This window comes from Meleagris gallopavo, chromosome 2, assembly GCF_000146605.3.
Source record: "Meleagris gallopavo isolate NT-WF06-2002-E0010 breed Aviagen turkey brand Nicholas breeding stock chromosome 2, Turkey_5.1, whole genome shotgun sequence".
Taxonomy (NCBI): Eukaryota; Metazoa; Chordata; class Aves; order Galliformes; family Phasianidae; genus Meleagris; species Meleagris gallopavo.
The window spans coordinates 21,768,389-21,782,872 of NC_015012.2; the positions used below are offsets into that span (position 1 = coordinate 21,768,389).

Below are 14,484 nucleotides of genomic sequence, written 5' to 3' on the forward strand. Positions count from 1 at the left end.
AAAAAAAAAGGGAGATTTGCACAGTAACTGGTTGTTCAAAAAAACTCATCAAGGACATGTCAATGATAAATTATTTCTTTGTAGTAATGATTAATAAATATTACTATAACTTAGAATGGAAGAGGGGGAAATTAAGTGGTCTAAATCTCCATTGTATCATCAACAAATTTTTTAAAAAAACCTTTGTAATTTTTTTCCCCTCACCATTTAAGATATTTTACATAATCAGTTGCTTCAACGTGGAAAGCATTAATCTTTTTTTGTTTTTGTCTCCCTGGCTTTTGCTTTAATTTAGAAAAAGTTAGGTTTAATTTAGATTAGAAAAAATAAGTGGAAGAAAAAGGATTTTTATTTCAATCCCTAAAATGATGAAGTTTCTGTCTGGTTCCAGAAATAATCTGCACTCTTTGGGAACTTGTTTGAAAGTTGAGATGTCATAACAATAACTACAATTAATAATCTGAAATTCTATTATTATATTTTCTTAACTTTTTTTTTTTTTTTTTAAGGTATAAGCTGTAACACAAGTGTTCAAATTTCTGTACACTATTTTTTTTAGGGAAAAAAGCTCCAGAAAGGTTGTACTATATGACACTTCAGACCATCTTCACTTACCTCTGGACTAAGGACAGCAGTACTATCGCTTGGTACATCCTCTTCATATCCTTTGTTATGGAAGCTTTCTATTTCATGTCCCGTGCTTCCCTCACTTGGACACTTATATGAACATCTTGGACTGTTGCTACACTGGGAAAATTCACATTTACTGTCTCCAACTTCAGAAGGTGTACATGATAGATGAGGAGAACCACTATCATCCTGATACGGAGGTGGCTGCAGTTCATCCAGTGGAGGCGTTCTTCTCATTCTCTGAATGCAGTTAGCTGAGAATAAGTGAAAATTCTTTACTTACTTTCTGATTATTTTCTGTTGAAATAGTTCTGTGGAAAATGCTAATTCCAAATATCTGGAAAGAGTATTTAAAGTAGTCCTTTTTTACATTACAAATTAGATAAAAGTACTACTGAAAAACTACAAATTCACTGAAAAAGAAAGAAATGATCTCTCAGATGAAGAATGTAGGAAAAAACAAAGTATTACATATATAGTCAAAATGAACTGTGAAAACCATATAAAAATAAATATAGCACAAATATGATATGGCAAAAATTTCGAGTATGAATTCCTTAATGCTTACCTTGCAAAAACCTTTTGGTATCCTGAGTCACATTCTGCACAGGTGGGATATAAACAAATTAAGGAAACAAAACACACTTCCTAACGCCACGATATCTAACTTCTGATTACCTCTCAAGTTGCTAGTAAAGGCTGACACAAGCCTTTTCACACCACTGAACTCTACTCACTTTGAATTTATCAAAAGAAGCAGTGTCTCTGAGACAGATTTTTTACTACTCGTTAAGAATGGCTACACTGTAGAATACGCTGTTTTAAGAAGGTAGACACTGAGTCCAGCCACTGAAAATAGCACCATGAGCAATCTAGTGCTTGGGGTGAATGCTTGATGCTCAGCATCTTTGTTTTACACTTACGCTAGCTAGACAGATAGAACTGTGGGGAACACGTCCTCAGAAAATCAACCCAGGATGCATGGCTATGGATACAGAAAGTTAATTCCAAATAATTTTCAGTCTTAGATTTTACTACACAGCATTACACAGAGATGGGAAATGACAGTGAAACACGCAGTATATGAAATGAAATTAATACCAAGGATAGGTAAAACATGTATCACGTTTTGCTTATGTCAGTTATGGAAGTTTTAACGAAGATTTCAATACCATACACATGTAGAAATAACATATGCAAAAAAAAAAACAAAAAACTTCAAAGCAATAATATTTTCTGTTGTCAGACATACCACTTCCTACACATGTAGGAAATTCTACCAGAAAGGAAGCTAACAGAAGTTTGAACTTTAGAATGACATAAGTCTTGATTTCAGATTCTAACTAAGGCAGAAAATGCTTTTCTTTCCCACATGACAAAGGTGGCACGTTTTAGTTTCATCATCAATTTTTTTTCCATACAGAATTGTCCTGTCCATGTTCTAAATTCTTATAAAGTATACAACCCTTTAATCATTTCAGCGTAACTACCAGCAGTTCAATGTATCACCTGGACAAGCTATGCAAAACAGTTAGAAAGTTAGCCTTATATGAAGCAATGTTGAAAGTATAGTAATGTGGTGCTCTCAGGCAATAACAAGTGGAAAGCTCCCATCTTTTTATCTTTTCCTTTGGAAGACTGGACAATATCTGTCTGAGCATGCAGAAACACTTCCGGGGCTTGATGGATGCCCGAACCATCAAGCACATTGGTTCACATTGTTCACATTGTTCAAGAGAAGCAAACCCAGACACGTTGGCTAGAAGGAAGCCACAACATGCTGCAGATCTCCAAAGTGTGACAGCATAGCTCATTATGGGGCATATCTACTGCACAGATTTTTCTCTGGCCTCAAAGGCCAGCTCTTTTGGGGAATGCAGAGTTCTTCCCTATTCCACTGGGCTCCTAGTGAGCTTTTCTGAACTTTAGATAAGACAAATTAGTAATAAAAACAATGCAAAGTGCTTCTACCGGATGATTGCGCTGTCAGGAATCCTCTCTCCCGTGATGAACCCATCAGAGGCAGCCCTATCAGAGCAATCCCAAGTTACTGTTACGCTGTTACAGCATTCACGCAAAAGGTTGTCCACTGTTAGTTAGCTCTGTGCTCCTGAAACTCAAGCCCCGCAGAGCAGGGAACAAAAAATGAGCAGGCAGGGAATCCTACGCTCGAACTGCAGTCATCATTCCAGCAGATACACATACAGCCTTGCAAATGAAAAGATGTTCTCAAGTAGGACTGTTAGAATCTTGAAATCACATGGGGAAGTAATGGGGAAAATCTAATTGCAAAACATGAAGGGATATAGGGCAGCACTTTTTTGGGGAGATTAAATTGTGCCTGTAAAACTAGATAAACTAGATAAACACTATTTTAGAATATAAATTGATATTTTAATCATAACCAAACAATAAATATCCTTTGACTTTCTATACCATGAAACAAGACTTTTCATTACTTAAATATTTAATCAAATTCAGAGCAAAAGAATTCCTGCTCATAATTCGTACAGGGCAACAAACAGCCTTAAAAGGACAGTAAACAGCATGATGCAATTTAATTCTTTTTTACTTGGAGTCTCATCTGAAAAGACATTTTAACTCCCAGCTTTTCGGCAGCCGAAAGAAATGAAAGTATTTCTGGATAACTATCAACACCACTATTGTCTTACACGAGTAAACAAATGGCTGCATAACTCACTTCTTTTTTTCCACTTTGATGAACTCCATTATATGCCCCTATGGGAAAACTGCACAGGCTGCATGACAGAAAAGGTACTTTAATGTAGGCAGGGAAGAAGTGAGGAAAAGCAGAAATATTAACCAGCTGTGATTTTAAAATCTCTGAAAAGTAGAAACACTGGGGCAGGTTTTATCTACATATTTTTAAAAGCTTATTTACTAAACAGAAATAACATATAAGTTCTAGAAAATAAATAAATAAAATCCAGTACCAGCTTTAAAAATCTAAGGACACCTCTGTCTCAACAAGCATGAACTGTTTTTGCAGAAAAGGCTTCTCTAAAGATAGTTTTTCAATGACATTTTCAGTGTTATTTAATTAATTTCCTCCTCCCAGCAGTAATTGTTTCACTAAAATTATGATATCGTGTTATGGCTCTCTGAAATTGCTCAATTACGTGATTACATAATTATTGATGATATCAAAGATAAATGATATTATAGACAGAAGAGAATACAGCAAAACTGAATGTCTGATACTGGGCATTTTCCTTTAAAAATTGCATAGAATTAGCAACTATAATAATCAATATTCAACAATGTTTTGCATACATACCAAAGTTTAAAATAAGAAAGCAGAGTAAATGCTTGCTGATCTATCCCTGATTGCATTGGAGAAAGACATTTGGAGCTGAAAAGAAAGTATGTTCTGAAATGTTTCTATATTTACTTATAGAATCATTGTTTTAAAATATATACGGTATTTTTATTTTAAAGTGCATATTTATACACTGCTATATTTGCCCCAAATTGTACACACAAAGAAAGCATTCCAAAGACCACTGAATGTTGCTGAAGAGTTATTCTTCATCAAATGGTTATAGTGAAAACCTAAAATCAAATGGAGCATCTTTTCTACACAATTCAGTACAATTCAGTAAAAAAAACCAACCACCACCACCACCACCACCACCAACAACAACAAACAGCCAGCAAGCATATATCCTAAAACTGCAATAAAGGAATCATCACAATGAAATCCTGTCAAGTTTAGCCAGAAGTTCCTCCCAGCCATGAAATGCTGGAACAGAGAAAAGATGAAAAGAAACTTACAGGATAAAGATCTCAGAACAATTTTTTCACCCCAAATATATTGGTTGCTCCAAAAGTAATGCCTACCATTTTTTTCCATGGAAACTACAATAACTACAAATAGTGCAATAACACTATTTGATAGAGCAAATTCTCAGCTACAAAAAAGTACTTTTCAACCACCAGTAGCTATGCATTTTTGCCAGTGATGAACAAGAGCCTCTATGCTGCACTTGTACAAATCTGCAAACATGGAAGTGATCCAGTGTTTTACAGCTGTTATGATAGTGTCACTGCTAGGAAAGCGTTGCCCATGCGGCTCATCTTTCATTGACCCAAACATATGGTAGTGAGAAGGTGCCAATTCTGGACTACACTGTTCAGCCAAAACTGGTAAAGTGCTCCACAGCCTTCAAACTGGCATTACCATGTTGTGAGAGAAAGGCTGGTATGTTCCCCATCCTGACTCTGGAAGTTTGAGCCTTCAGCTTAGTCAGCACCTCCGGTGGTCAGAGTTGCTGGTTTGTCTGGGTTCCAGGATATCCAGAAGGATCATCCCTTTCCTACCCCAAAGATAGTGCACACCACTTTACTCGCTGAGGGGTGCATCCCACACTTACCCAATGTTGCCAAATCATTTCCTTGTGGACCACACTAGGCTGTACAATGTTTTACCATGAAGCTGGTGATGTTCCTTTCCATGTCTACAATGTTTAGACTTTGCTATCTTCATTAATTTTCCTAAAAGCTGTCATTAGCAGCAGCAGAAAATAAGCTTTCTTCAGCCCATGTTTCCCGAGTAATTCCAAGAATTTCTATCTTAACGTAGAGAAGAGAAATTATCCCTGCAGTTATAATTCCCTTGTCTCATAAGTAATAATTAACTTTCCTTTTGCAACTTTGAGTTTCTCGTATATATCACTCTTATAAATATTCATGCTATTTTGGAACGCAGCATTATCAGAAAAATTATCGGGGAATCTGGTTTCTAGTTCCTTTTAAACAAATAATTGTGATATAAAGTAATCATTTTGCAAGCCGCATTTTGAAATTACCTTGAGTATCTTCATATTCAAACACTACATTTTCTTCCTATATCTCCACATACACTTCAAAAAAATTTTTTTTTGTCTAAGAAATTTCAACTTTTCAAGCCTTCAAGGGGTTCTATATAGATGTTAAGACAATTTAAATAAAACATAAAATGAAATACTTGGTTAAAAATTAAAGAAACCTTTCTTATTCTGAATGATTAAATACCCTTAGAGATTTCTGACATGCAGCACAGACAGTCCAAATGGAATTTTCATGTTTGAACTTTTTTTTACCATCCAAAATATTACGTTGACTGAATTACTCCATGTTACAAGCAGTATAAAATCCAAACATTAAATATTGAATGAAACCTCGGGGCTCTCTTTCCTTTTAAATGAAGCTTACATGCAACTTTATGAGGAAAAAAACGTGTATTTTACAATAAAATAAAATAAAATGAATCTATATTTCTATTCTGAAAGAGTTATGGCATAAGTCTTGCTTAATGAAATAAAGGGAACACAATAGGTATGGAGTGATTATGGGCAATGGACAAAGTCTTATCAGCTTTCTTCTTCTATTTGACCCATTTTAGACTTCTATTCACAGAAGAACTATTGCCTTAATCAAGCAACTTATTCAAAAACAAGAAAGGTAATCACATTGTTTTGTCCTGTTTTAAAGTTTTCTTTTGTTTCCTAATACTTATAAAATTTACATACCCTGTGAGGTTGATCCCAGATTTAAACTTAACACATAAAACAGTGTTTATAGATACATAGTTCTTCAAGCTACTTTCAAGTTTCTTCTACAAGAAAGGTCTAAGATGAGTTGAAGCTGCTGATACTTGCACAGAAGTTTTTTTTTTTTTAATTTGTCTGTTTACATTATGAGACCGCAGAACTACAGCTTGGTTTTGTTTACTGACAAAAAGGATTTACTCTTATCTGCAATTACTAGACTACTGATTTGTGAGACAGTCCACTAGACAAGAAGAAATATTTCTTCTACAATAAAGATCACAGAAAACTGCAACACTGCTGAAGAACTCCAAGTTCTTTCTAAAATTAGCCTAAATTAGAACATTTAAATACAAATGCATTATTAAAACATTATAGTGAACTAACTGTCAAAGAAATCCTTTTGTTTCCTTCCCAAATATTTTCGTTGTCTTTGAATGAAAATTACATACTAGCATTCCTTGAATTCATTTTCTTACAATTTAACTATCATTCTCTGATTTTTTTAAAGTATTTTTAGTAATTCGAATAGAAAATAGTTTAATTCAGTTTTTTTCTGAACAGCTATCCAAAATACACCCCAAAGACTGAACTATTGGTTCAACATGTTACTCGCATACTGATGTAAATAAATAAATCTGATCAAACTTTCCCAAAGATTATTTTTTTCATCTTTTTAAAAGAGGTTGCAAAAACACTGCTTTTCTGAGGCTATATCCAACTCTGTAAAACTTTTTTGAAGCATTAATCTCAAAGAAACGAAATCATAAAATCGCCTGCCATCCCTTCCACGACTGTATTTCCTTAGGCAAAGTATTTGTAATAACCATATTAATTCAACATTGTACACAGAAAAACTTCATTTAATTTAGATTCTGGTTTCATTTTGTTTTTGTATAAGCAGCCAACTTTTTACACCTCTCTTCCAATTACTATGTTGGCTAACTTCCTAAAAAAAACCCAAATATTCTTCCACACCTCTGTTTACTGTTATTTTTTTCCAAACTAGCAAAATTACCACAAAAAATGAAATTAAATTCATAATACTTCCTCTTTTTTTTTTCATTTAAAATTCGCCATAAGTCACTTTTGTCAAGGATGACTGACAATCAGCTTTGAAATCTTTAGAATAGACATTCTAGACATGGTGACAAGGAAATGCCTTTCATCATCTCTCTGAAACCTTACCCAGGTTCAGCTTTCCAGCATTTTCAGATGCTAAAGAGAGAATTTTGAGTTTAACAGCTAAAAAGCTCTGAAGAATCTACATACTGTAAATGATTCTCAATGAGAACTTCCATTTCTGACAAATCTGTGTGCTGTAGTAGCTGGACAGGAACTGTAGAAAATCTTTTCCTGTCATTGCTATACTCCAGTTGAATACATTTTCCACTGCAAATTACAGTTCAAATTCCGGTCTAGTTTAATAGTACTAATATTACACACACAATACATGAACTGTGCTGCAGAATGAAGGGTGGGGAAGGTGAAAAAGATGCTACTGAGATCTTGAAATCAAATATTAGTAAAATACCATAATATACAGCTAGTGTTCTGGTAATGTTCTGATTCTCGTTGTGTTTGGTCTCAAATAAAGGAAAAAGTATGTTTAGAAGGCAGGATTAATGTATAGTGTTCTTGAACATATTAATACTTATTATTTTTTTTCAGGTACATCTATTTTTGATTTAACAAGAAATACAAAAGTTTCCAAATGTTACCAGAAAAGACCTCTAAGTTCATGGTAATCTCTAATTTGATAATAATAGATCCATGTAGAAGTATACAGTGCACTTAAAAGTGTCACAAAAATAATCAGAATTCCTCCATTTTTTCCTACTTTTAGTTTAAGTAAGACATAAGAACTACCTTTAGCACAAACTCTTTCTGCAGCTTAAAATAACTTCCCCTACAAAACAAACAAACAACACCTCAGTAACCCCATTCTGTAATTCTTTTTCAAAAATTCTGTAGAGTTCCCATGTGTTTCAGCTCTCTCTTTAGTAGTATGTATTGCTACCCTGATTGGTTAAAATGAACCAGGAAAGATATTTTCAACGAAGAACTGCTTCCAGTATAAGAACACAGAAATGGCTTTAATTCCTTCCTCTTACTTTCATAGCAATTTTGAGACCAAATAATACTCAACAAATAATAGAAGTAATGCTGGCATGGAACACTAACAAAGAGCAGCGTTACAATGATTTTGCATTGACTACTTCAGTAGAGTATGTGCTAAATTTTCTGCCCAACATTTTCGGATACTTACATGATGCTGATTTAGTTATCTCATAACAGAGGATATACACAAATATTATGGCTAAATAGTAGAGGTTAATGTATTTGGCATTTTACAGATAGAAAACTGAAGTACAGATTTAAATGAGAGGCAATAGAGATTGTTGTGAATATAGCTCTGAAGTGCTCATAGCCACACAGAAACCTTTCAAGGAAGTGTAGAATTAAAACCAAATCTTTGAAGTCTAGCACGCACAACGTTTCTTCTAGTTTTAATTCATTTTTACTTCAAGCCTTCTAAATTATTATTAATCTAAGCACACAAACAAATTGTTTAATGCCAGAATCACACAAACCTCCAAACCACTAGCTAGAGATCTAATCCCACAGGATTTTCTACTATCATCAGCTTTGCACTGCAAGAGAAGGAAAAAATAAAGAAAATTACCATGGGAAAAAAGGGAAGAGGAAAAAAAAGGCAAAAAGAGAAAGTAAGCACAATGACTCAAAGTGACAGCTTGTTAGTAAATCAGCAAAGGGATGAGGAGAAATAAAGGGAGAGAGAAGTTCATCAGATCTGCAAAAAAATGAGAAAAAGAGCAAATAGTGTGGAAAAAAAAAAAAGATGCAAGCAGGAAGAAAAATTACTAACATGTAAAATAACAGAACAAAAAATCACAGAGAAAGAAAGATGAAGGAAAAGGAAAATAAAACAACACATATAAAAAATTGGTTCAGATCTGAGAAAAAATGAATGTCAACAGAGTAAAGAGATAAAAAAAAATCTGAAAAGATGATGGGTGGGAATATCCATATTTCTAGGTGAAAATCTATGCAACCTAGAGAACATGGCTAGTTATATTTTAGGATAAGAAAGGTGCTTTTAAGAATAGACTTTTATTTTATATTTATATTATATAATTATTATCAGTTATTTCTCCTAATGAGGGTGAGACGGCGTTAATTGTTTATTCAGACTTTGAGATTCCAAAGGAGCTCAGTTTCTCTTGTCAGTTCAGGTACTTTTTTTCTCTTCTTTCCTTGACACACCAGCTCAGTGACCTCCTTTAGTAAAATGAACTGTATTTCCTACAGTAATTAGAGTATTCCCGTAAAAACAATTCTAAAAAAATTCAGAAATTTAATTTGAAACAGATCCTATAACTTCACCGAATAAAAAGCAGTCAGAAGCCATGTGCCACAAAAAGAAAGGAGAAATAGTAAAATCACAGAAAACGGATAAGCTTTCAAACCAAGATATCTTTCTTTCAGGCATCCAGTAGGAAGATGCACAGAAAAGGCACGGGTTAAGCAACAGGGAGCCTGTGAATCTGTTCCACTTGGTCCAGCAAAGCCTCAAACAAGTTTCTCAGAGCACACACAAGCATGATCACACAAAACTAAATTTCTTGCATTTCTCTGCAGTGCTTCCAGAATTCCTACTGTTACAGATAAGTTGCTTTAGTAGGCAATAAGTCAAGTATGACGAAATATGCTATGCTATGCTTCCATAGTCACAATATAATTCACAAAACAGGTCATTTTCTGATTTTTGAGAACACTTAATGAACGTATGACTTGCGGGTGAAGATATTTTCATTCAGTCATAGCTACAAGTCACAAGATGTCTGCTTACGAGGGTCAGAGAACAGCGGCTAAGCTGCGTACTGCAGCAATCATAAGGTCTATGTGATGATGCTTCAGCCCTCATCAAACAGGAGATGAATGACTCTGCCCTGTCATCCACCCAAAGAAACAATCATGCTAACGAACAGATTTTAGTGCAGCATATTGTTCTGCACAAAAGACTAACTGGAAAATTGTGATGTCATGAAAATGGCTCTGTACTTAAAAATGTTAAACATATTAGGCAGTGTTACAGAATAAAAACATGCATATCCAACAAAAAAAATTGTTTCACGTGAACCTTTCTTGTATTAGTAGAAAAAATATACACAATTTGAAATTACTGTTTAATTTTGCTTGTTGAATAAGAGACTTAAAGGTAGTAAGCAGGAGTTAATTAGCAATCAAAGTCTGACATCTACAGCTGCAAAATGTTTGTATGATAATTTCAAAATTGAAAATGATTTATTTCTCTCTATGTGAAATTAGTGAACACTCATTATAAAGACTGATTATTTTGAAAGTACTGCTGGAACATTTCAAAATCTCTGCTACAGGATTAGAAAGTATACAACATATGTCTTGAGAACTATTATCATCCTACCTGTTTTTGTTGTCAGCATGGTCTTTAGATCACTACAACCGAAAATATACACAGCAGAGTGATATTTAACACAGTTCACACCAAGAATGCTACTTCTGTGAGGTTTTTGTCTTTTTTTTTTAATCTCAGCACTAAGACTTCGTAAGATTACATTTTTAAGCAATACATAAAACCAGTATGTAACTGATGCATGTACACTTTGCTACCCAGGAAATTCTCATTAAATATAAGAGAAAAAAACCTTAGGAATTAGAGTGGTTATAGATTGGAAGAGGTTACTCAGACGTTATTACTCAGAGTCTGCATTATCTTCTTCCTTGAATGTTTTAAAAGCTCTGCTAGCTAGGGCCTGAAATTAGCTGCTCCCCTTCAATCAGAAAATCAGACCAGATGACCCCTATGAGTCTTTTTCAACCTATTATTCATTGTACAGTATTTTGTACTACATAAAATATGTTCTACAACCTATGGGGATCAAGAATGGTTCCCATCCTTGGTTATACAGCACAGAATTACCTCAAATGTATGAAGTCTCTTCTGTAATACAGTAGTTTAAGAATTTACAGGTGAATATATTTACTTTTACATATAGCTCTCTCTCTGTATATATGTTAAACGAATTACACTGCTGCATTCTGATTTATTATATAATATCTCACCAGTATAACCTTTCATTGTTTAATAAAATAAAAATATATAAAACAAAACAAGAAGCAAAAGAAATTTAGAACGCTTTGTTAATTGGTGAAGTTTCACTCCAGTACGGCTTGCAGCTGACTAGTTGTAGATACCTCCGCATCACTGACATTTTTACCTTGATAACATGTCCACATACAGGTTTTACGTAAAAGCTACTAACAAAAAAAAACCCCACAAACTATATTTGTGCATATTTTTTTTGTTAAATGCATACCTATAAACACAAATACATACATAGATACATCCCAAGATCATGTATTAATAACTAGAAAAATGTAAGTTTCACAAAATACTAAATATAATTAAGATTATACCTAGGAAGTAATATCCATATCAAAATGACAATGTTCGACTGCAAATATTGACCTTTATTATTTATCAAGTGAAAAAGCCTTAATTTGCCTGTTATTCAAACTTTAACAATAAGTATGATAACTTAGATGGCAGAAAGGGAGAAAAACAGCATTTGCTATCTCTTTGCATTAACATTTTGACCAGTCAACAATTCCACAGTGATGAAATGTGCAGATTGACTCAAAGTAAGATAAGGCTATTTAAATAACTCAAAATAAGAAATGGGTATTGAAACATTAGAATTTTGATAAGCGATCACAGCTGCACTAGAATTAGTTTCTATAGCAACAGAGGAAATAATGTGAAGAATTGCACTGCGATGCAAGATGGATTCCTTACAAACGCTGCTGTTCAGATAGAAAACTTTAAAATTATTCACCATATTAAAATATTTCTATTAAAATGGTTATTCAGACATCCTATAACATGTACTTTGTTCTATTTTGGTTCTCCAGGATTCAATTCTAGCGCATCTATTCAAGTTTTAGATTACATTTTCACACTTTCCTTCTATTACTTACCTTCTCATTTTAAAATTAATTAAAGAGAGTTATTCTGGAAAATACTGTACCTTTGATCTCAAACTAAACTGCATTTTCAATCTTTTTTATTATTATTATTCATATAAAGAAGCACTCATTACATTTATTTTTTCCAGTGGTACACTTGTAAAACATTGCAAAGTGCATTGCATGCGCTATTCATAAAAAGCTTCATCTGTGCCACAAGAATTAATGTCACCATGGAACTTTTAAAACTTGTAGGCATATGAGACTTGAATGAGCTTTTATGAACGTGCACTCTCATGTCCTAAGCATGATAAGGAAATGATAGAAGATCTATTAGTATTCATGGATTGAGTACCGATAAGATGGTAAGATAAAAGCCTTTCAGCTGAGCACATCTTTAGACTTTAAATGTTGCTCATTTCTAGCACTAAGAATTATTGTTTCATTGCATCATCTCTGATTCTAGCTATTTTTGGCAACTAATTAAAAGCACATGCATGAACCTTTTTTGTATTTTGCCCTTATAATGACACCTATTACTCTGGCTTATTCTATCCTTTTGAGTTCAAAAGTATCTTTCGAGTTACCATGGATACAAGTGATATGCTGTCATGGTTTCTCCCATAACTGCTTTGTGTGCCTTATCAAACACCAGAAAACTGACACAGTAGGAATCGGAGCCATCTATATGGGATGAACATCAAACCTCTTGGAAATGTTCCTTCCCTTCTTCCTCTCAAAAAATTGAGGTATCTATACCATACACAATGCTTGTAATGAAATAAAGTGGCAGGCTTTTTTCTATCAGGGAAACCAAAATGAAAAGATGCAGGCACAAAACAATCTAATCAGATCAATTCTGAAACAACATTAAAGTGAAAATAGGAGTACACAGACTAACTCCACATTTGTTGGAACACTGAAAATGTAAAATGTACCCAATTTCAGCATGTATTTCATAAAAGAGTTGCAGAAACATCATATGCAACTCTGAGATTATGCATGAATTCAAGAAAATAATAGAAATATTAGAAATTGTTTCGCCTCTTCATACCAATTTATTATGGGCATTTTCAAATGGAAATTGTATTCCAATAAGCTGGGAATAATTTCTAATAATAATCAGTGAATAAAGCACCAGTTAGTAAACTTATTCACCCATTATGTTCCCACACTCTGACCTGTTCCTCAAACCAAAAGACCATCTCCCGCTCAGACAGCAAAATTTACACAGGATTCAAAACCAAACTGCTGACATTACCATGATTTGAATGAACATATGAGAAATAAAGGGAAATAACCAGAAAGAAAAAAAATGCGGTAACATGAACTCAGTATAGATTCCTTAAGAACAATCTATCAACTCTGACTTCATTAAACTTACGGAAATACAACAGTTACGTATAAATGCGTGCCAAAAAAGTAACAGTGCTTGCGAACAAGAGGATGGATAAGTAAAATGCTCCTCTTGCCCCTTTTCCTTTTCCTCAGTTATCTGAACTTCTTTAAGCAGTATAACAAAACACTCTCCAAAAACTTAACTAACTCTTTTATATCCACAAGCTCAGCCTTGCTTTAAAATTCACAGGTTTTGAAGCTTAATATCTAAGCCAGAGACACTGAAACATAAAACACAGCCTCTTATTCTCGTTTCTATAAACACTGTGAGTTAACTGTGTTATTCTGATAAGTTTTCCACAAACCAAAGGCATATTAAACTTTATCATTTTCCAAACAGTGTCAATGTAGGTCTGTAACCTTACGTTTGTCTAGATTAGATAAGATACATTTCTTTTAATTTTTCAGTTTTACTTTGTACTTTCTCAGGTTATGTCACTTTATTTTGGTGATGAAAAACAATGAGAAGGAAGTCAAGATTGGCTGATAACTCATGGCATTTATGCTAAATCATGTGTATTAACAATCAACAGTTAATCAGCTTAATGTTGCAAACACACACACACACACACACACACACACACACACACACACACAACTGCTGAACAGCAGTGATATTTGCACAATGACTCTGTACTCCTTGTCATCATAATCTTTTTTTTTAATTAAGAAACAATGAGGCTAATTACCATGGTCACCATCCTTCATTCAAAACAAACACCTCTTCCTTCACAGAATCTCAAAGATGTCAAGAATTGGCCACTGCTCTTCCCTGTACCTTTGAGAACAACAGGTTGTCCCCAAAACTAATGAAAATGAATAGTTTTATTCCCATATATTTTCTAACTTTAAAGCTTTTTTTTTTTCTTTTCTTTTC

The 14,484-nt window shown here is 33.8% G+C and overlaps 1 protein-coding gene across 7 annotated transcripts in view; it reads right to left on the reverse strand.

The window, feature by feature from the left end:
* The window catches only part of SYT14 (synaptotagmin 14), a 72,635-nt gene that overhangs the window by 30,739 nt on the left and 27,412 nt on the right, over positions 1 to 14,484 (reverse strand). For all 7 annotated transcript variants that reach the window (XM_031552372.1, XM_031552371.1, XM_031552367.1 and 4 more), the window contains one exon: positions 616 to 884. In XM_031552372.1, the coding sequence (XP_031408232.1) occupies positions 616 to 884 (269 nt within the window). The remainder of the gene's footprint in view (positions 1 to 615; positions 885 to 14,484) is intronic.